The sequence below is a fragment of the Epinephelus fuscoguttatus genome, linkage group LG2, assembly GCF_011397635.1.
Source record: "Epinephelus fuscoguttatus linkage group LG2, E.fuscoguttatus.final_Chr_v1".
Taxonomy (NCBI): domain Eukaryota; kingdom Metazoa; phylum Chordata; class Actinopteri; order Perciformes; family Serranidae; genus Epinephelus; species Epinephelus fuscoguttatus.
Genome location: NC_064753.1, coordinates 30,601,070 through 30,625,689, shown reverse-complemented (window position 1 = coordinate 30,625,689; position 24,620 = coordinate 30,601,070). Strand labels below are relative to the sequence as shown.

General features: G+C 41.7%; 1 protein-coding gene across 2 annotated transcripts in view; it reads right to left on the bottom strand.

Annotated features, from left to right (window-relative positions):
* Window positions 1-24,620, bottom strand: part of fam189a1 (family with sequence similarity 189 member A1) — a 151,940-nt gene that overhangs the window by 29,881 nt on the left and 97,439 nt on the right. For both annotated transcript variants that reach the window (XM_049564970.1, XM_049564980.1), the window contains exon 3: window positions 5,255-5,365. In XM_049564970.1, coding sequence (XP_049420927.1) covers window positions 5,255-5,365 — 111 coding nt within the window. The remainder of the gene's footprint in view (window positions 1-5,254; window positions 5,366-24,620) is intronic.

Sequence of the window (24,620 nt, the reverse complement as noted above, 5' to 3'; positions counted from 1 at the left end):
CAGCTGCACGGAGGAAGAGCTTAATACACTTATTTTGAAGTGCGCTCTGCTGTTTTCCATGTGTTAACACCGCTGTTGGAGTTGCCAGGGTGTAGAGAGCATGTTTCTATCTGGTGAAAACCACTTGTAAAAAACATCTTTTAAAATATTAAAGGGGAACTACACCCACTTTCAAAACTCATATGTTATTCCTATGGTCTAAAACAGTCCAAAAATATTAGTAAGCATGAACAACTCTCCCAAATCAAAAGCTAGAGCGCTATAGCTCAAAGTTATGATGTCATAGGGTTTAAAGTCTGGAGCAATAAATGGTGAAAGATGTTACAGATGACAGTGAGAGCAGCCAGAGGAATGTACACTACACACTACAATAGAATAAATCTCAAAAGAAAACAAACATTCTGTGGGTAACGCTCCATTCATTGTCTATGGAGCAGCTCCAGACTTAATGCTCTATGACATCACAAGTTTAAGACTTATTTCTCTGGTTTCTGGCTTTGAGAGAGATTAGCTTATGTTCCCAAATATTACTGAACTTTCTTTGGCCATGGAAATAACATATTGGAATTCTTAATTTCGATGTTGTTCCCTTTTAGGATCCAATTAAAGGGTAATTCCGTCAATTTTACTCAGAGTTTGGCTCAGCTTGTGAAAACAGTTGTGTAATATCTTCAGTAGCTCTGGAGGAACTTCATCACATCTGATGTCATCAGGGTTTATCTTCACTTTGGCTCAGAGACTACGGCTCAGTCTCAATCTTAAGTGCTATATCATAGGAAACTGGACTTACTTGAGTTTCTTGAAGACGTTTCGTCTCTCATCCAAGAGGCTTCTTCAGTTCTAAACCTCTTGGATGAGAGACGAAACGTCTTCAAGAAACTCAAGTAAGTCCAGTGGCCTACAATATAGCACTTAAGATTACCATGACCTGGATGACTGAGAATCTTCACCGACACGCTTAATCTCAATATACCCTTATCCCCTAGAACTTTGCCCTCCATTTTGCATGCATGTTCACAGCTAGCAGTATGGTGTCCCGACTCTTGCTGGGATAGAGGGGTGGGGTAAAGTGTAAGGGCTGCATGGCCCTCTAAGTTGAGGTTTATCAGAGGCACTTTCCAAATTGATAGTTACAAGAAATTTTCAGCAAGATGGCTGTATGAGCAACAAAAGAAACCTACAAATGCATTTTCTTTGATAATAAAGACTTTAAATATGATAACCATAGTTTGTCATATCAATGTATTATGGTCTTTTTCTTTATAACATAACATTGCTGATTAATGTGTGAGTCACTTCGTGACATATGTCCATGTTGCATTCTTCCCCTTTTCATGACATATGTCGCCCGAAATTTAACTTACGTCCAGCAGTGAAGTTGCTTGTTTTTCGCTCCTCTAATATCAGTGCACACTAGCAGGTACATAGGAGCATGGGTTGCAAACGTTAGCTTACAGAGCACCACTAGTTGCCTGGTAATGAAGCAGAGTTCTTTTTTTATTTGTTGACTTGTTGACTGATTGCGTGAAACTGCAGTTATGAACAAATTGCTTCTCTCTCTGCATCAGAGAAATGGAAAAGTGTCATTGTGATAATACCATTATTGGCATAGTTAAGTCTGTTTATTCAAACACCACCAATGATGACACAGATGACATATCAGGGTCCTGAAGGGCTGTCCCATTTCACAGGGTAAGATCTCAACCATACTTTGTAACTCTGCTCCGAGGGGCAATAGTGCACTCAATACGAGGGATGGAGGTTAAAATAAGAAATCTGTAACACAAGACCTGTGTATAAAATTGAGGTTATGGCGTTTGAAATACCGGGGCATTACAAGAGAACAGATGGTCTAACAAAAAGAAGCTGTTGGCTGCATTTTGGGAAATGAAGGATTCAGCGTTTTGGGGAAGGACTGATGCATCATTCACACGGTAGTACTTAAACACCGGATATGTGACAGATGCCATTCATTATGAATTTAACCTTAAAAAAACATGGCAACATTGCCCACCATTACTCAAAGACTCAAACGTTGCCCAGAGGTACAATGTGGGGACGTTGAGAAAGGTTAAACCTTATGTCAAAGTTGTTTTCAAATCCACTCAACCTGCTCCAAACTAAAAATCGAGTCATGCTAGAAAAGAAAAGAAAATAGTGTGTATATTTGTTCCAAACTGCCACACTCAAAGGGTGGGGGAAAAGCTGTTTGTCCATCAAACAAGCCCTCCTGATGGAGTGTGCTGGCCTCTCTAATGTATCTATCTGTGCGAGTGCCATCTCAGTCTCTGCTGCTTTGATATTGAGCCCTCTTTTTTTAAACTGTCTCTTCTGAGTCTAGAAACTTTATGGCGGTGCAATACTAAATGGCTGCAGTGCTTTCAAAAGTTGTTTATCTGTGTTTTAGCTATTTTCTATTCTGGCAAAGATGGATGTGATAATCACCAGCCATTAGTCACTAACAGACAAATAGTTTGGTTCACTTTTGATGTTGACTCAGTTCTGCAGCCTGCTCGGAGCAGAAGTGCCGTCTGTCAGCCTGCCATGTGTCGACAGTTATAAATTTAAATGCGGACTCACATGCAGGCGACAATAAACACATGCTTATTACTCAAAACAACAAAATTCAAGTCTTGGACCAATCTCAGGCTTTGATTTACAGGCTTATGGCATAGTCACTACATGTGTTCAGGATGACATGTCAGTTATTTGATCCATACCATGTGCTGTTATTTTGTATATACTGAGTATGTTAGGATGCTCAGCAACCCCATCCTCTGGCAAGTTAGTGGCACTCTAGTTTTGTTGTTGTAGATGTTTTTAGCTCTATGTCGATAGCTTTTTAACTTACAGCAGATATTCATACATGAATGGATATATAGAAGAGTGTCAGTGATATGATAAAAATCATATTGATGGACAGTGGTGGGGGGGCCATGGCCTCCCTGATACAATTGCTGACCCACCCTGGCTAAAGAATAATTGGAGGCTGAATAATTGGAGTCATTAGCCCTTTTTAAACAGGAATTGTGCAAATTTGCAGGAAAGCCCAATCAGTCTTTTTTCAGCATTGGCAGTATAAAAGCAAAATCGGGAAGTGCTGCAAAATGCTGCCTACCTACTTTTGTTTATACAGAATGTGCCTTTTTCGGGGCAATGTGGGGCGTGAGCAAGTAACAAAACGTGTAGCTCAGCGTGTGACATAAACAGTGACGTGGCAGGGAAGCTGCGGCTGGTCAGTTCTTCGGCGATTCTCTCGTAAGTCGGCCCATCTTTCACCGTCCCCGTCATCTGATGGTTAATGGCCTCTTCGTTTGCGAGGGCGCACAATTCCTTGTCTCCCCAGTTGCTCATCTTTACAGTGTCTGTCAGGTTTGCGTTTCCCTCTTGCTACTAGCTGCTCGCTAATTCCTGCTATCAGCGGTTTCCTGTTTATCCACCGCCAGTGGCTCGCACGTGCGGCGTCATCAACAGCTCCTCCCACAAGTCTTCAACAGCCCTTCCTGTTGCGGAAGGCCACCTCGTTCTGTTTAAACTAAAAGGATTCCGTCAATATGTCTACCCTACGAGGCGGAAAATTGGGCACCTCGGATCAATTCACCAATCTAGCTGTGTGTGTCTAAACACTCGCAGCTTGCCGGCAAAATGGCCCAACATTCGCGGAAAATCTGGCCGTGTTAAAGGGGCTTATGGCACACTCATTTTTTAAGATAGTGCAAAGGATCGTGGTCTCGTGAAACTAGACGACATTAAGACATCCATTGGTACCTAATGTGTTGGGAAATAATGCTCTAAAGTTAGGCTAAATTTTGCTGAGATACACCTGGTCTAGTTATTTTCAAAGGGCTCCCTTTAACTCTCACTTCAAGATATCTGAATGAAAATGGCTTCTGGGTACCCATGAGTATCCCCTAAACTTAACAACCTTTCCTCCGGGTAAATGTTTTGTTCCTTACAATCAATGAACGCCTTCAAATTAAAGCTGTGTGTTTTAAGAAAAGGACAACCAGCCTATTTAATGAACAATGAATTGCCTAACACATGTATGAATACATAATACAGGACTGCTGTGGAACTCAAGGTATTAACTGTACCAGTATTAGTCTATGCATATCACATGACTAGCAACATCAACTGTAAAATATGAAACCAAAGTATATCAGTGTGCGATTCCTTAACTCTTATATTGACATAATTTGCAACTAGCCTCTTAACTTCAACAGCATAAAAGGATTCCTGAAGTTCAGTTAGGGCTGTTGGTTTTGATCTGCCATCCAAGATTTTCATTTTTCCCTGTGAAAAATATCTGGGGGTGCCACTGTTGATGGAGCACTCTGAGCCTCAGGAAATCTACTTTATCTTTTAAGCCTTTATTTCTTAACATTTTGGCAAATCCACACCATGAAAAGTCAAGTCTGAGATACTGGTAGCACTGGAAACAATAAGTTTCCGTCTATGATTGTGTGATGTCTGTGTGTGTTATTGCAGAGAACAAGGGGTGGAATGTTTGATGCATATTGGATCATCAGATTCAGACATCTGACATTGATCACCTTGTTACAATGCAAAGTTCTTTTGGGAAATCTTGGTCTTGGCATTCATGTGGATGCTACTTTAATGCACCACCCAGCGAAACAATATTACACACCAAGCACACCCCCTCAAGGCAACAGCACTCCCTGATGGCAGTGGCCATCCACAGTGAGGCGTCTGACCTGAGAAGGCAAGGACACAGGACCTCTGGGGGTGTACTGTGGTGTCTGGCACCAGAGCGTTGGATCCTTTGAGTCCCGTGGGTTCTTAAGTGGGGTACCAGCACACCCCACTGATGCTCAATCAGATTGGGAACGAGGGAATGTGGAGGCCAGGTTGAGGCCTTGAGCTCTGAGTCATGTTCCTCGGGCCATTCCTGAACACTGCCATCAGGTAGTACCGATGGGACTGAGGAGGGGTACGTGGTCTGTAACAGTCTTTGTGTGGGTGGTGCGCGTCAGGCGGCGTGAATATCAGGACCCAAGTTTTCCCAGCAGAACACTGCATTGTAACAAGATGACTGACATTATTCACTTCAACCGTCAGTGGTTTTAACACTGTGGCTGATTGGTATATATTTAGACAGTATGAACTTTTTGAAGCCTCTCAAACTGACAGCCTGATTAAATGACTCATTAACATGGACATCTTTTCGTCCACACTTTTCAAGTGCCGGGTATAAAGTTGTAGAGTGCACGGGTTAATGTCCAGTTGGTCTCACCAGCTGACAGTCCTCCAGAGAGTTGACCAGCTGAGCGTTCTGGCAGGAGAGGATGGAGCCCGCCAGGTTTAGCATCACACACACAGCTGACAGCAGCATGAAGAATGTGATCTGTGACAGAGAAAGAGAGGGAGGGGAAAAAAAAGAACGACATCACGTCAAAAAGCTGCTGCTTCGACATTCACATCTTTCTGATACTGCGTTTGAACGCAGCTGTAATACAAGAGGCGGCTGCGCGGAGCACTTCTCCAATCGCTCGTCACTCACAGTGATTTCAACAGATCACCAAAGAGGAAATTAGCACTGATGTCAGGAGAAATCAATAACCTGTTCCTCCACAGAACTCCAGTCTGACGGCGAGAGGAATCATAATCACAGAAAAGCTTTTTACGCGATGACATAAACAACTTATTGTCAGATGGAAATTCTCGACCTGCGGCAGGCTATTTCTGTCTTCCTCGACACCTGAACAGTTGTGTTACAGCTAATGTCTTTCAGTCGCTATAAAACAGACACACATGCACACACACTAACACCAGTCTCAACAGAGCTGATATTTCTCCATGCTACAAGCCGATAGCGCTGGCAGTTTAGGCCTAATGTACTTTCACACCGAAGGTCTCCTTGGCCCCTTTTTCTTCAGGGTAAAGGCTTCTTTTTATTTCCTGGCTGACAGCCCCGTGGATATCAATCCCCTTAACAGAAATATGGCTACCATTTCTTGTACTTTAAATTACAGGTCAAGCGCAACGGAAAGAGTTTTAAAATTGGCAACAGACAACCAGCTCTCTCTGTCCAGGAAACTGCAAACATGGCACTATCATTTTCTGCACTTTACAACTCTTGGTTTTGTGGGGACACGACGTCTGCGTTTCACAAGCTCATAATTGATGAATTTAATTAAAAATCACAATCACTGCCTATTTTGCTTCCACAAAGAAAAAACCCTGGAACGGTATTGGTGGAGGGCATAAAGGGCACTTGCAGGAGGAGTTTGACGGCTTTAAAGGTTATTGAGAACACACATACACAGATGGAGAGGAGGAGAGGAGGAGAGGAGGACCAGGGGGTGGAGAAGGGAAGGAAGTGGAGGTGGCATGTAATAAACAGATGGAGCGATAAATTTAAGTGCTTTTCACCATGGCAGAAAATTGAAAGATTGAGAGGCTGATGGGCAAGCTTTATTTATTTTTTATTTATTTATTTATTTATCCTTTATGTAGTCAGGAAGGTTCCACTGAGATACAAGATCTCTTCTTCCAGGAAGTCCTGGTCGACGCAGCAGCATGAGCACTTTCACATAAAACAGTTTCACATTAGAACGCATTCAGTGCATAAACACAACACAAGGGAAATGGTAAAAGAGGAGAGGCATACAGGCCGTACCTGTGATATTTAACACATTCCACCTAAGTAAAGGATTATATAAAACATGGAGGAGCATGGAGAAGAAGAGAAGACAGACTCTGTAATCCCATGGTTCATCGGTGGTGATCTGATTAATAGTTTGTTTGCAATCATGTGACTATCATGACACTTTAAATTAAGACGGAGGGCAGGAAGTGATAAATCCATATACTGTGTGAACTGGAAATAGAAGAACACAACTATGTAAAAGGGTCGGATGAACCTACAGGCAGCTGGTATCATCAGAAAATGGAATGTGGATGCGATCCATACAAAGCGAAGGAACTTAAATGATTTGTGTAATGATTTGTGTCCTAACATTACTAATGTTACACAATAGCTGATGAAAGAGTACAGGAGTCCAATGGGCTAATAAGTCTTTCATGTGCGGTTCAGCCCACAACTGAAACAATTGCCTTCTTGTTTTTGGCCAGGTGAGACAAAGTAGACTAACAATAATGAATGTAGTTACCATGATATCACCCATTGGTTTGTGCGCTCCCACTTTGGGCCTCAAGTTGAGCAATTCTGCCGTCGCCATCTTAGTATTGTGGAGCCAGAAGTGACCATATTTGGAAGAGGGGCAGGCGCTGTGAAGGAGCGAAGGGATGGACTTGACTGAGAAGGCGAAGATGACTAACGCAGAGGCCCAAACTTAATTATGTTTTATGTATTATAACTTTAAGCCTTACTAAAATTAAAATGGGTGAGTTATACAGTTGTCATATACTAGGAAATTAGACATCGAGACGAAAACTGCTTTTTGTACCAGGCTGTAAACATTTTCATTTCTGCTGTAAAGCTGGTATTTTAACATGGGACTCTATGGGGATTGACTGACATTTGGACCCAGCCTCAAGTGGCGGTTCAAAGAACTGCAGTTTTTGGCAATTACGTGTTGCCTTTGTTTTTAAGCCCTGGAGGATGCCACTTGATTTCAGCTCAGTGCATGGATGCACCACAGTCAGGCTAACGTTACTAGCTAACATTAGCTAACATTAGCCACTATTCTCTACCTACTAGGTCAACCGTTCCCAAAGGTCTGGTGAAACTATTAAAACACAGAGAAGAAGTTGTGTTTTTACAGCACACTGTTACTGCATCCAACTCGAGGCGTGCTGAACACAACGCTTTAATGTTTACACTTTAAATTAGTCGACTCCGCTTCTCCATACTAAAGAAAAAGGGTTTTGATCCACATCTGCTGCTGTTTCTTGATGAGTTTTTCTATTTATTCTCCATCTACATCAAGTGGCCTTTTTTTTTTTTACTAACTTGATAGATTGGCACCGTCATAAACAACGCAAATCATAAGCATTTGTGCAGTGTTGTGGAGGGCTTTTTCTCCGGTTGCCTGCCTGCCATCTGGACAGAGTACCAATGTATGACATCACATGCAAAGAAGCTATTAGCATTTCATTTGAAATATCTGGTTCTCTGGTTGATCAGCTACACGAGAATGTGATCAAGCCTGCAGAGGTTTTGAATAGTGGCCACAGTCAAATCTGCAGGTAACATGACACAACTTGGCCAAGACAGACTTTTTGATACACAAACTATGTCCGCTATAAATATTTTAAACATATATCTATGAGCTGCCGAGATTTCTTGTGTGCCATCAATGTTTTTGTACTACAACCCAAAAACCTGAGGAATTCTTTTTAGAACCAAGTGACCATTGATGGATGACATTTTGAAACACATTATCCAGAAATAGGATGATGTGGCAATCATCATATGGTGAGATTTTCCATAATATTCACCAGTTTTCTCAAACTGAATCATAAATGAGACTGGAATAGAGGGGTTCGTGCATCTAAAATAACCTTTATCAAACTAACGAGCAATATTTGAACAGACCAGCAAAGAGCAGTGAGCGAGCTTTACCTCCCCAAAAAGTCTGGAACATTAAGATCCTTTGCTTCCACTTTGGTGTAAATCATGACCTGACTTATGAGCATGAATGTATTGTTTTACCTTTTTACCTTTAATAAAACCAGGAGTTAAAGACTCATTGAGACTAAGAATCGCCTTTTCAAAAGTGTCCTGGCCGAGACAGGCAGCGGCCAAATAACATGGTTGTAGATATAAAACAAACATAACAATTCAAAATTAAAACAAAAATGGAAACTGTGAGAAATGTGCAAAGTTTACCGTCATGACTGACGACCTTCTGCGTGATGTTATCTGACAGCGTGGAATCGGGGGACTTTTCCAGCATTCCCAAAGCTATTTAATTAAGCTCATTATTGAGTATGAAGGGGGAAATTGCATCTACTTTCACTTTGGGGAGACTTACTTGCAAAATCATAAACATTAAAGATACATCCTAGAACACATATACATAAATGTAAAGCTCCCAGCTTCAGCATCATTATTAAACAGTGAATCAAATGCTGACTGATGGTAAAAATGAGACTGATTGAGCCACATATAGGCAGTTTATTACCAACATTACGGAATCACTTCACTTATCAACATGACTGAATCAGATGTTCTGTCAAGTAAATTTAATTTGCATTTGAAAATTGAATCATAGGGGCTTGTGGGGAATATGGTGCACCGTCACCTTGACAGAACACTAATTTCATTTTATCGATGCCGCCGTAAGCGGCAGCCACGACTGATTTTCTGCACACTTTGATAAAGTTTGGAAGTGCTGATGTTTTTCACGCAGACTGATGGGATGGCAAAACAGAGATGGACCATATAAATTAATATGGAGCATCTCTTCATTCATAGTGATGAGTGTTTTTGAAGCTTGCTAACGGAGCTTTGTGAAAAGCAGCAATATCACTAATGCAGGGATGTCTTTGGACTTTAAAATCATCAGACAACTTTCTGCTGCCAACTTGGATTTATTTCCTTTGATGCAGGATACAACAAGCAAAGCCGAGTGCTCTGCGATGTGAAAATTAGATGCAGAGGAATACTGTAACGGCTGGTTCTATAATATCCAGAGAGAGACAGACTTTTGTCATAACATCCAGGCTGGCTCATATTGATTACTAAGTGTGACAGTAATAACTTTTTCAGCTCTGCAGAAGTGAACAACAAGCAGAGAGCATCGTCATTAGTTCACGTGGGAGTGCAGGAGCGTTTAAGTTGAATGGTGCGATGACAATAACTACCACAACGAGGATACTGTAATGCATAAAGCTTTGACAGTAAAAGCTCTCGCTCTGACACAAAGGCCATAAGTTGTATTGTAATGAAACCTCTCTGGATTTGCATCGTCGCCAGGCGAGCCAGTCGGATACAATGCTGCGACTCAAACAATAACCAGCTGCAATTCCAACTGAGGAGAAAACAATCTCTCTTTATCAAAGCTCCAGTGACTGCTGGAGAGCGCTCCAATGGTATCACACTACTTTAAAGGATATTTAATTTTTTGTTGTGTGCATTTGCATAATTGTCATAGGAATCTGTGTCAGATCTTCCAATTACTCTTTATTATAATCTGCAGCCACAATGAAAAGCACACAACCATGAAACAACAAAGCCGATGCCACCATGCTGATTCAGACATACATGCTGGCAGAATTATGGTTCTATGGAACAATGGTGGAAAAGTCCCACAAGAAATCCTTTTGATATCCAGACAGTTGTCTCCAGGCCTGTGTGACCCGGGTGTCACCTGTGCGTCCCCCACGGTTTCTCTCCGCTGAGCTGATTGTCACGCCTGGACCCACATCGATGCCTTCTCATTACCATGTAGGAACACATAGCACCGTTTAGCAGCTAGTCATTAATTACTGCAGCGCTGCCCTCTGCATGTCAAACAGGTAAACACACACGCGGTTAGCTATGCATGCGCCGCTCGGTCGCAGCAACAGCTGAGGCAGATTTACGCCGCGTGTCATCATCACATCGTTTAGCGCTCACTGCAGAGGACAATACACCACAATATAATCACCATTCATCTCCATGACACACACTCATAGATTACGATATGAGACCCAAGGTTCAGGAGTATCACTGTAATTCTCCATAACTGTCAGTGAGGTGAAAATCATTTGGCTTTAGTTTGCCTCTTACTATCATTCATCAAGCTGCAGCAGTTCTTCAAACTGCAGGGGAAATGGATGGTGTTCTGAATGGACCACATACAGTACGTGGTGAAAGCACAGACTGGTGAGAGTTTTGTTCTTGTGCACTGGAGAGACGTCGTTAGGAGGGCTGCAGCTAAAGAGGTATAATCTTAAAGGCGCCCTGTGGAGTGTCTGACCACTCATAGCATTATGGAGCAATTTTATGACTTGTTTGTTTGCTCTCATGCACAAGGATACACATGCACACAATCACATTACTCCTCTGATCTACAGGTGGTGGTAACGTGCCAAGAAACACAGCAATCTGTCAAGAGAAGCAGCGAAGAAGAAGAGTCACTAGTGCTAACAAGTCAGCCCAGTTGCAATATGAAAATGTTGGTATTAGTCTTTTACGTATCAAATCAACATTCGTACATAGTCATTGGGAGGTGGGGGGGTGATGGATGATGTGTCATCTAGGCAAGATGGCTGCCAAGTTGCAGCCTACTGTTTGAGACCAACAAGCAAAACCGGTTGTGTTTAAGCAAGTCATTACTGTGTTTGCAGTGGCTTCATAGGTTCCAATTGACCCTTCACTAGTCCCGCCCCAGGACGCAGACTGGCCAATCATATTGTAGAATCAGGCCGGCTCAGACCAGGGTCCGACAACAACACAGCTGTGCTCCATTGACTCTAATGCAATCATTTCAGATTTCCTTCATTTTCAGGCTGGTTTTGTGGATTTGGAGCTAAATGTTGTGCCTGGGGCACGTCGTGTATTAATGATACTCGTTACCTGGAGAGGTTGGAAAAAGATATACGTTTCTTCCCTGTTCCAAAACCAAAATCAAACCCTGGAAAGTGTAGAGTTAGCTAGCTAGCTACTGAAGATATAGCCTACTGAATGTGTACACATGCTGCTTTTGCTTTTAATGATTATAACAGTGAAAAAAAGGCCAACCCTGCTGTACAGGAACCAGTGAAGGGAAGCAGGGGAACATGGCTGATATTCAACCAGCTGTGTGTCATCACACTGTGTGCAGATGATCGTTGTTTGACTTCCTGTTCGGCGGCAGAGGTCCAGGAGCTGGCAGCGTCACAGGGGCGAAGCCAAATACCGTTCATCTGCACACACTGTGTTGCCACACAGCTGGTTCAATATCAGCAAAGTTTCCCTTTATATTCATTGTCTTCGGTGGTGATCAGCAGTGATGTGGTGGTTCACTTTTACACTGTGATCTGTAGCCTATAGTTACAGTATAGTTCGTTCAAAAATATGATAATATTTCTTCAGGGAGTTAGTTAGTGTGGGCTCCATGCTTACTCCCACAGCTTGTCGAACCATCGCAAAGGGTCGGGGCTTAGCGAGAGGTCAAATGTCTACCCATCTGTGTTTTCCATTAGCTTTTTTGACTCCAGTCATGGGTGTTTCGTAGCAACCTGTTAGCAGGTTGTTTTTTACAGAGGGTTGTGCCCCCCAAATGGGGTATTTAAAGCTGAAACATGATCTTTTCCTATCCATATCCAAATGTTTTTTGTGCCTAAACTTAACCACACTCTAACCAGAGCACTGTTGTAACTTAAGTTTAATGTATCTGCTGGAGAAATATCATGCAAATGTAACGTATCCGTGGTTTGCAGAAATGTACAGTGGCATCATTTTTTCTGGTGACTAGGTTGAGTCAGTAAAAATAGATCGAATAGATGCACAATGCAGGATTTAAAATACCTAAAAATCAGCTGTGTAATGTTTTTATTAGAAAGTAATTGCATTCAATACATTTGCTAGACCTCAAGGATAATGAGTTTTTGGTAACACTGAGCGTAAACAGAAACTCTGCTTATTTAAAAGAAAACTCCACAGGCCAAATGTTAAACATTTTGTGAAATACGCTTATTCTCTCCCCGGTGGAGTTATATAACACGATTGATACCACTTTATCTGTTAAATATGAGGTCATCGGGTGAATTGAAGTTTTTACATTTGGGCATTTCGACAGACTGAACAAACAAGAGATAACATTTCAATTAGTGAGCTTTAGAGGTGCATTTTGTTACCTTTGGACAGAGCTGGAGCAGCTGTTTCCCTGTTGCCAGTCATTACTTAAAGCTAAGTTAACCATCTGCTTGCTGTAGCCTCACTGGAAAAACAATGCCAGTTCAACAATTAACACGCTTAACATCTGCATTTACAGTTAACCTTCAACACACGTGTTCTAATCACAAGGCAAAAATAGATGCCTGGCTTTACTTCACACCCATCTTGTCCTTCTATTGTGCAGCTCTCCTCATCCATCTGTGCCGCCGTCACCACCACCACCAACACCACCAACACCAACAAAAACCCAAGCTCATTCATCACCTTTGTTTATTTGAAGAAGCATGAATCAGAGATAAGATAAGCATCTCAGTGGGGGAACTGGACTGATGCAGCAAACAGTAATGGGCTTTCAATGTTTCATTAAAAGCCAACTAATAAGAAATACACAGATATTTAATGGAAGTAAGAACAGAGGACAGAGGGGGCTCGTATATCATCAACTGACAATTTCAGCAGTATTTTAAGCAGCAACGAATGAATATTTTATTAGGAGTATATGCCCTGAAGCTTGCACACATATATGCAAAAAAACCTGCCATGTAGTTGAGCTCTAACAGGACATTATACATATTTCATACATATTTACATACAGGTATGGATTGTGCAGATGAGGCCATGTGCTTTACTGTAAAAACACAAACCTGGTGCAAATCTCACAATGTGCAAAGTATACTGTAAGAGTACTATGTTAAGAGTAAAACACAGGTGTGTAAAAATAGCCTTCACATGTGTGTTAACTCTACTGATTATCTGCTTTTGTTTCATGAAGGCAGATGATGAAATTCCAACACTATCAAAGCTAAGAGTGCACCCCTTTCTCACAGCCTCACAGCTTCAATAGGGCATACGCCACATATCTAACAAGGAGGTGTGTGCTTTACAGATTGTTTTATAAGATAAGTGATTTGGGACTGTATTGTTTGTCGATGCTGCTTCTTGTCCTCATTAATCACCTTTTTTTGTTTTTTAATCCTGAGTGGTAAAGCGAAAAGCAATTTGAACAATAAGTTACCTAATTGACTTAATAGGAGAAAATGTTTTCAGCTCTACAGCGGATTGTTGGTTGATTAGTCTATTAATGGAAAATTAACTGGCAGCTGTTTTAATAATCAATTCCTTCATTAAGTTGTTTTTGAAGCAGAAATGCCAAATCCTCTCTGGATTGAAAACTGGGGATTTGTAAAACACATCTGGGCATAGGTTTGTCGCCCCCGACATAAACATAACAGTACCAGGGGACTTTTCATTCATTCATTCATTTTCCGTAACCGCTTATCCTGTTAGGGGTCTTGGGGGGGCTGGAGCCTATCCCTGCTGACACTGGGCGAGAGGCGGGGTACGTCCTAGACAGGCTGCCAGACTATCACAGGGCTGACACATAGAGACCCACAACCCACATTTATCTCACATTTACACCTAAGGGAAATTTAGGCCATGTTTACACCAAAACGGTCCACTGAAAACAGAATCCTTTCTCATCCTCGTTTTGAAAAAAGTTCCGCATTTAGACAACAACGTTTTGATAACAATAGCTCTGCACACGGATCCGCAAAAATGACCAAAAACGCTGCAGTATACATGCCAGGCCAGTAGTTGGCGGTGTGACGCTTACGCTTCCCTCTACAGAGCAGCGATGTATAAACAAACAAAATGGCAACTGCACGAACGTTTGTCTGGACGGACGACGAGCTGGAGTTGCTACAGTAAATCTACACTGATGGGGAAGCGTTGATCAGTTCAACAGGGTGAGCAGCACAAGCAGAGCTCGGGAGTCCGCCATTGTTGTTGTGATGGTCAACTTTCTCGCGCATGCCTAGTGACTGGAACCGTAATGCACAAGTGCCAAAAGTCTCCGTTTTCAGAGGAACTGCATATTGCAAGTTTACATGACAATGGAAACAGAGCCGTTTCCAAAAAACTGCACTCTGGAACCCGTTTTCAAAACGCTGCGTTTTCAGGCACCCAAAACGCTGCTGTCGTGTAAACGATCGGCCAAAACACAACTAAAGTTTACTGTTTTCTGTTGAAATCGTCGTATAAACGGGACTTTGGAGTCACCAATTAAACTGCATGTCTTTGGACTATGGAAGGAACCCCACCCAAGGTTCAAACCCTCCACCCCAGGTTTGAACCAGGAACCAGCTTGCTGTGGGGCAACAATGCTCATCACTGCACCACTGTGCCACCTTTCATTTAGGACTTTTATTTTGACAAAATTAAAACTCGTACAACATAAATTGATGCACAAAATAGTACATATTAAGTCACCAGAAGTGTTTGACGCTCAAAATTTTCTGGCAGAGGACTCCCAAAGCCCCTGTTTCATATTTGGTTTTGCCAGTTCTTGGGGGAAAATAAGGAATCTTATATTTTCTGACATTCTGTCCTTCTGAAGTCCAGGTTCATTTTGGTATTTTTTTCCTATGCATTCATTTTTGTCCATTTTTAGCACCTTTTGAAGTGTCCACATGACATATGCATGGTATCCTTGTTTCAACACAAACTAAAGTGTGACTTGTCACGTCGTCAGCAAGTATAAAGCTGCCAGGAACCCAAAATGCAAGGTACAGTGATGCAAGTGATATTATAAGTGTCATATTTATACACATAAATACAGCGGAAAAATGGAAGAAATTAAACTACCGTAAAACTTTAAATAAAAGCATAGTCCCAGTTAAATGCCCAATCCCTTTTACTAGCCTGGTGTGGCTACATATTTTGACAAATAAGCGCCGAACACCTGGTCTGGGTGCCATGTAGTTCATTTTTATAAAATGTCTTTGGATGTATAAACCGGTTTGTTTGCTGTATAACACAGTCTGTTTACATGTAAAGTGATTTTATTCCAATTGGTTTTTATGCCTTTTTCATTCAAAGTCTCTGTGTGTAAACACTGAAATATGAATAATTCAAAGTTTTACATTTTCTATTTAAAGCTATGACATAAATGAGACACCTCGTAAAAGCCCCACATCAGCACGTTCAACTGTAATGTAAACAAAGTTATGTATTTAGAGAAATTCAAGAGAATCCAGAAAATAATCTGCAGATCGATCAATGATGAAAATCATTGTTAGTCACAGGACCAGGGACAGCCAAATCTGTCTTCAGGCAGGTGCAGACCGGTGTGGCAGAATAACTGTCACAACACTGTCCCCTCTACAGCCACAGCAGTAGATAATGCTAATGTGGTATGACAATGAGATATGAGCTCATCTGTAGAGCAGCAAACAGTGACTGAACTATGGGATACAACAACATTCAAATCAGCCTCTTTAAAAAAATCAGTGCAATACAGTAATGATGTGCATGTGGGGTTTAACCCTGTGGAGGTGCCTCACAGCAAGATAATTAAAGACTGGACAGTTTTGATCAGATGGGAATTATACAAAACGAGAATGTGAGACACTGTTAGCATCCTTTGACTGCAGCACAAATTAGTATTTAGTCTGCAGCAGCACTGCGACACAGCGCTATTTATTTTAAATTATCCCTGAGCCATGAGAGTTGGAGGCGGTGTTGTTTTGTTTTTGCTCTGGCTCAGGAGATCACAAGCCCTCTGATTCAGTTTCCCTCTGACACCGTATATCAATCCTCAGGCCCTGCAGAGCTCCGACACATCTGCGAACAACAGACACTTAAAGGACGAGAGGAGATCACTTCTGAATATTGATCAAGAATCAACACTGTCGTATATCGGTCTTAGGGACTTAAAGTGATCTTAAAGTGAAGTAATGTAAAGAATATGCTAAAATACCCCCAGTCTGGGGGTGAAACCACAATCAGTAAAGAAAACACTGTGTTTCTGCTGGTGTGTGCCCCGCTGACTTTATAAACACACAAGAGAAAGCAGATCGGGGCTGCAACAGCTGGTTCTCATTGGTTCCCTCCACCACTTTCTACCTCTCTGCTCCCTCCTCCCACCGAGGGCCGTGGAGTGTATTCTAATATGCATGTGTGACCACATCACCAGGATTAGTTGTGATAGGAGTGGAGTGACCCAGAGTTCGGTGCCGGTCGAAATAAACAGTGGAGGTGTTGATACTAACTCTCGGCAGCAGAACCCAGGGGACATCACACTAAACCAGACGTAACGACTTCCACAGACCCCTAATCCAGCTAGGAAATAGCTTCATCACAGGAGCACACATCACTTTAGACCTCCGTTCATGTAAGTATATGTGCTTAGAGATATCTGGACACACATATGTAGAAAACCCGACAAAAACACTGATGGGAAGCTGATGTTTTACCAACCAAGTTCAGCAGAAAATGAAATTTACCCATAGTATATAAAAGCGTTGTTTACAGTGCCAACTCTGTCTCCTAGAAATTATGTTAGTAAATTACTACACTGCTTTCCTAATTATGTTGTAGTGTAATCATAAGCACTATCTGGGTTCTGCTCAGAGACAATGTTTCTTTGAGTTAATGGAACATTACATTTAGGCACCGTGCTGGAATCACAGGGAGGTAATTGGGTGGGATAGCAGATATTGAAAGTGCAGGACTTTGAAACTAGAATCCAGGGTTTGTGTCCAAGTAACGCTGTAGTAACCACTAGTGGATGCTGCATTGCAAGATTGCCTACTTTGATGAAAAACAAGTTGTCAGTGAACATTTTAGTATCAACATTTTTGCAACTATCCAGGTATGTTTATTTCCAATATTTCATCATTTAAAGGTCCAGTGTGTAGGATTTAGGACTGGCAGAAATAGAATACAATATTGAAAGCTATGTTTTCATTTGTTTATAATCACCTGAAAAAAAGAATCATTGTGATTTTGTTACCTTAACCTGAAACAACACCGGCGTGTGGCATGTGATGTGAAGCGTGTCAAGTGCTGCCCTTAGAACACACTTGACAAATCGTGCTGCAGCTTGTCAACAGACAACCACACAAAGTTAATACTACTTTTACTGAACGATCTGTGCCTCCTCCACCTGTGCATTAGCTTAAAACCGTGTGGACATTCCCTAATAAAACTTGATTTCTCACCAGATGAGTCAATCTCCAGAGCCATGACTCGCCAGGCAATATCTCTTTGGCCATTGTCTTTATAGTGACGGGATTGTGGGTCATTTAGCTTGGGAATTTATTGACCTCAACGAGTCTCTCCTTATCCAGGCTTCGACGAACACAAGACAGCAACAACAACAGAGTTTTCTGTATGAATCAGTGGTGAGGAGAGGAGTCGAGCTGCGGCAGGAGCAGAGACAAATGGTATGTACAAGCAGAGGGTGAGTGGAGGAAAACTAAATTCTGGGGGCGGCAAGGCTAGAAATAGGTCAGTGGTGTAAGGTGCTGTGTCGGTGTGTTTTGGGCCCTCCCTTTGTTTTGTGTTTTCCCCTTTCTTTCTTTTTTCAGCGTGCAGCTGATCCTCATCATTCCTCATCAGCAAGGGTATAAATGAATAAAGGAGGAGTAGTGCCAGTGCCAGTGGGCCAGAAGGCTGTGACAGTTGTGTGTCTCTAAGACGTGATCCGGTTCCCTTTTGGAGCTCGTTTTTTGTTGGTGGTCCTTTTTTCCGTTTTCGTTTTAAATAAACTTCCTTTAAACTGGCGATTTGTTTTGCTTGCCTTTTTCTTTTTTTTTTGAAAGATCCTGGACGAGCCCCCAAATATATATTACGTCCCTGAGGTCTAGGGGAAGGGGGGAGTAACACGGTGAAATGGAGGGAACTTTCAAAAAAAGAACTACAGTAGCCCACAACTGACAAATCAAACACTGGCTTTAGCAAGTTTCTGATTTGTCCATTCTCGGCCAGTAGAACAACATGGCGGGCTCCGTGGAAGAGAACCCACTCCATATGTGAATATAAATGAATCATTCTTCATTCTAAGGTAACAAAAAAACAACAATTCTCATTTTCAGGTGATTATAAACCAATTAAAACATAGCTCTGAATATTATATTCAATTTCTGCCGATAGATGCCTCTAAGTCCTACACACTGGACCTTTAATAGAAAACGCAATTTGCTCTGCATTACTTTTACCTGAAAAACACATTTGCTGTTTCAAATAATTTGTATAAAAATGTAATTTCTAGGAAGCAAGGCTGTCACTGCACAGCAGACGGAGCACATTAAGATTAAATGCACTGAGAAGAGGCATGTTAAGAGCACCTTGTTTCCCTAAATTGATATATTCCTCATCAAGCAGAACACTGTTTGTGGAGGTCATACACACTAAATATTTTCACAGTAAGATAATGAAAGTAAGCTAGAGAAATCCTGCACACATGTACCATAAGATGTTATCACAGCATTAAAGCTAGCTTCTCCTGCTGGCTCTATCTAATTGTTCTAGGTGGTCAAGAAAGAGTTGCAGATCTGTTTCTGTTTCTGTAGCTGTTGACTGTAGGAGTTAAAAAAGAAAACACCTTGCCTCTTGACTTTGTAGGCTTTGATGTGCAGTCATGTTGACAGCATGTCAGACTGCATCTCCACAGGATGTGATGGATTAGTTCCTGTGGTTACAGACATCATGTGGAAGTTGCAGTCCAACACCTTTTATTGGCAGATGAGCCGTGAAATCAGCATCAAACTCGCTGAGCTGCACCTTACATGTTGGAATACTTTTTGAATTTAACCTTTTAGCCTATTTAATAATATGAATTCATGGATCAAGTATGGTCCTCTGTCTCTAAACATCTACACAAGGAGAGGACAGATAATAGGTAATGAGACAGGCAGGCACTTGGCAGTATAAGGGAAGTAGGGGTGCTCCGTATAAGGAGGCAGAGGAGTTCGTCTGTGCCAGTGCTCACACTTATTGATTAAAACAGACCATGAAAGACAGCATCACCCCGAGGGTCAGTGGCTGATTAACCTCCACTTCTCAACATTTTAATCAACCACTGACCTCTAAAGGGCTAAAACAAGGAGGCTCTGCATCTCTGCTCCCCTCCAGGCTCGTGGTGGGGGGGCTGCTGTAATGAGACAGGCCTATAATGAACCCGGTCCCGGCAGACTCTCACACCACACAGAAGTACAGCAGGAACTTTGTAAAAGATGCTGCTTGCTCGAGGCGGTTCATTGAAAATCAAGGATGACGTCTCCATAAATGAGTAATAGGATGCAAAACACTGTCAAGTATGTTACATTACACACAAGACATGTGAAACTAAATGTGACATCCAATTGATACCTTGAGGTTCCTCTCAGAAAAGTTCAGAAATCCAACAACCTATCACAGCAGGCCTATATTAGCTAGAAGTAGTTTCAGGCTGCTCTCATTCACTGTTCATACTTATACTTTAATTTATGCACTATAGTAAGCACATAATAGGCTTGGGCAGTATCTGATTTTTCATATCTTGCTGACATTTCACCGGGATATATAGTATATGATGATACTTGTGGAAAAAAATGTATGTATGTATGCATGTATGACATTGTCTAGTCTACAATGCTGTGTGTGTATCTAATATGCAATTAGCCTACTTAGACAAGTCTTGCTGTGTTTAAATACTAAAGAAGAAGATATACTTCTTAAATCCCTGAGGGGAAATTCAATTTTTTCACTCTGTTGTCACACACTCGCACAAACTGGACCTACACTAAATGGAGAGATGTCAGAGCGAGGGGGCTGCCCATGAACAGGTGCCCCTAACAGTTGGAGGTTTGGTGCCTTGCCTGTGCGGTACCTAACCTGATCAGTGGGGCTGCTAATTCATTCAATATCCTACTGTTACATGAGGAGGATACATTAAGTAGCTTTACAACAACACACTTATGCCATGAAAGAATATTAAGTGTTGTAGAAAGTATTTCTAAATCAGTCCTGTCAGCATTACCTTTGTTAGCATGTTAGCCTCAAAACCTGTATGACTGGACCATGTGGTACCTTATTAACTAGCCTTATTCCACAGGCTAGTTAATAACATGTCGGGCAGGAAATCCAAAGTGTGGGATCATTTTGAGAAGGTGAAGGACGAACCCAAGGTGATATGTAAACTCATCTTCATTGGTCGACTACAAACATAGTCTCGCCACCAGACAATCAGAGATCTCCGCCTTCTCATAGTCTGGGGACACTCCTTTCTAAAGTGTGTTTAACACACTGGCGAAAACGGCCGGCAACAAAGCAATGCCTCTTGCATTTTTGAAAAGGACACGCCTACTCGGAAATGTGCGCTCCCCCTTTTATGGTCCGCAAGGAAACAAACACACAGAGAGCTTGAGAATGGATGTCGAGAGATTAAACTCCGTTTTATTGAACGTGTTCTCATCCCTGAAGAAAATATTTTTTCCAGCGGATGTCTTAGTTACAACATGATTGAGCTAACTGGAGTAGTTTCATGTCGTATCCGACAACGGGAGGCTTTTAACAGATGATGTCCTGATGTTAGCTTTGCTGCTGCTGTTAGCTGTCCCTGTCAGCTGCAGCCACTGATGCTTTCTAGACATCGTGATTTTCCAAAACTGAATAAATACCACACATAGCAACACAAAACTGCCTTGCTAGCCCAATCATGTTGTAACTAAGATATCCGCTGGAAAAGATATTTTTTTCACGGACCGTTTAATGAGTTATTACCTATTACAGAACCCGCTAACGGCTAACAGGGCTAACAGCTAACAGTTAGCCCAGCTAAACGTGCACACAGCTCTATAGTCTGGCCGGACGGATGAGTCATGGCCTTGTAAAAGATTATGTTTGTTTCTTTTAGTTGGCGAGAATGTGTCGCCGCAAACGCAACAAACATCCACTAACTTTGAGGCGTTTTCTGCAAGCGCAGCTGAGCCATTTTGTACCGCTAACCGTGTTTCTAGTGGGACTATGTTTACGAGCACAAGAGTTCAGCGAGCCACCGAAGGACCGCCCTGCAGATTTACTATTGGTTCTGCAACGTAGGGAGTTTTTTAAACTCTGAAATTGTATCCGCCCATCTAAACACAAAATCAGGGAGAAAGTCATCAGTCTTTAGTTAAGCAAAGTGTCTAAAGACTGACTTGTGAGTCTACTACAAACATGACGTATCATCTGAAACATGGAAGTAGCTACATGTCCATTAGCCACTTAGCACAATCATTACTGCTTTGCCGACAGCGTCATTAACAGGCGGCTCGCTTAGTGTACGTGCACTTGTAGATAAAATATAGGCCTATATTAATGAAGGTTCATTAGTACGGTTTTGTATTTCTCTGTAATGTAGCACAGTGTTAACAATGTTACTGATACTATTCTTTCTCACACCTTCAACTCAAACCATTGTGTTGCCCCGCCCAAAATATATCATATAATAATACTGTAAACATGCAGGCAACTATTCGACTAATGGCTCTAAATGATGACTATTGGTCGGCTAGGAAAATTCTTAGTCCGCGGAAGCCCTCCACAGAGCTGCTAGAACAGTGAGTCTTGCTTAGTAATAGACTTTTAAAGAAAGGTGGTAAAATGTATTACAGAGCCGTATTATATCTACGCCAGCAGCTGCAGCACCAGTAAGATGTACATTAACCGCCTCCTCCCTGTCTGTGTCATTACTTGTGCTGCTCCTCATCTTTCGACATTCAAACATGCAAATAAAGTTTCGCGGACTGTAGTATTAAGTACTGTAGTCAGTATTAATTAAAGGGCAAGAGACCTCCTGAGACCCTGTATTTCGCACACTGTTTTGAACGTTTTCCAATAAAACTGAAAGTCAGTTTTGTTATGTGTGGGCGACCTGTGACTGAGACACATGTATTTATATTTAACTCTTAAGCAATATTGCTCTGTTGTGTTTATGTGTTTTCCCTGTAAATATGATTCTGTGTTTGTATTTTTTAAAAAAGTGTAATGAACCAATACAAAATTATTAAATAGCCCCTTTGCTTTTTATTTTAGGCTGTAAGTGGTCATAATGACTGCAGGAGAGCAATGTGACCTGCACTGGTACTATTTGTTCAAACACCTCTAATGCTGCTGCTGCTGCCTGGATCATGCTGCTCCCGCTCCTATGAGCCATCAGATAACGGGGTCTATCTAATTCATATTCTAATTAATATGGAGCCACACTTCCTGCTTCTTGGGGCCTTAGGGGAGGACATCATTCATAGGGCATTATCTCGAGCCGAAAGGTTCCTGTTCACCGAGCCAACCGCTCTCTTTCTCACTCTACCCGGCTTTCACTCACTCTCCGCTCATCCCTTTGTCCGATCCCTTACCTGTCACTTCCTGTCATTTTACACATAATAAGAGTGAGTGTAAGATAAAAAATAGAGAATCAAAGACGGTTACAATAGGTGTGCGCTTTTATATGCCGAGAGAAGCGATGTGATATAAATGCAAGGGAGAGAAATCAAGAGAAAACAGGAGAGAGCAGGATTCAAAAAGCTTCCCAAATTGCCTCAAGGGAGACATCTTTTAGTCTGTGGGAAACAGCAGAGTGGATCATCAGTGTTTTTCATGGTGTGGAGCAAACCACATCGCATATTGTTTCCTTTTATTCATATTCAATTCAGTTCCATCAGCGTCAGCGCAGAGGAAGAAAAATGAACAACAGCCTGACTTGATGATGCATGATAAAACAGACCCAAAACACAAGTAAAGGTTCAGTACACATAATCAGATTGTTGAATCATATTCCAAGGTCGTCAGATACAGATTTAAGCACATCTATGTGTGTGATTACATCAAAGCTGTGGATTTGTAAATTAGTTGCTTTTTTGGGGACTACATAGCTTTCTGTATCTGTAGTCCAAGTCACAAACACAAGAAACATGTTTTCCGTTGTCATTTGGAATGATAATATACACATCGCCATATGCTCTGACTAGGAAAGAAAACACAGCGTTTTTCATCTCGTGTCTTCTCACAGAAAGGTAGGAGGGTTTAGGGACTGGTTTGAAGTTGTACCCTGCAGTGCTCCCCCCCTGCAGTGAAGCCTACACACTCATCTACAAGAATTTAAATACATATAAATATTAGTCTTATTACTGGGAAATGTGATGCTGAACAGGACGTGGCCATAGATTTTACTGACTAACAAAGCCACAAGCGTTTGACAGGCTGTGAACTGAGCACAGCAACATGAAGGAGATCAAACTTCAGCAGAAGTAGGAGGGGCAGCGGAGCACATTGTGTGCGTTTGCTAAAATGTTAATGTGTTTTTTGGAGTGACGAGAGGAGACACGGCAGAATTAGTCTCCAAAGAAAACTAAAACTGCACCAGTATGGCAACATTTTCGATCTGAACCCGACGAAAGAAGTGTCCTAAATAACCCTGAGCAATGTGGTGTGTTGCTTGGAGCTGAACTCTGTTGAGCCCCTGTTTCTATTTATGCCTGTTGCTCGCTTTGAAAGCGCCTCAGTGGATGAGGAACGGCTGATTCATAAAGTTGGTTTGATAAATTTTTTATTTTGTGTCATGTGCACCTGTATGTGCGTTAAACCTTCCGGTCTCTAAGGCTGATGGAAATGTTCCTGAGCGCAATTGTGCACACAGGGATCTTTGTCTTTTGATTAGATTATACTTCATGTAAAGTTCCACACTGTAACTATTCTTTATGAGACAATAAGTTTGTAGTTTTGCTTTATGCCATACGTCAACAGACTGTGCGAAATATTTTCAATATATCACAGGTTAAGCTGTTCTGGAAAATAAATGACAAATTGTTCAAATGAAATAATGATTTTAACTCATTAGCCCAGGGATGACAGTGGGAGGTGTCCCAACTAAATATTTTTTCTGATCCGACATCTTCACAAGTCTACTCCAAAGCCGAAGCATTAGACATTTATGAGTGATGTTTGGAAGTTCCCATCCCATATCTCCACTAATGGCCAAGACTGAAGTAAATATGTGAGCAAAATGTAATCAGGACTCCTTATTTTG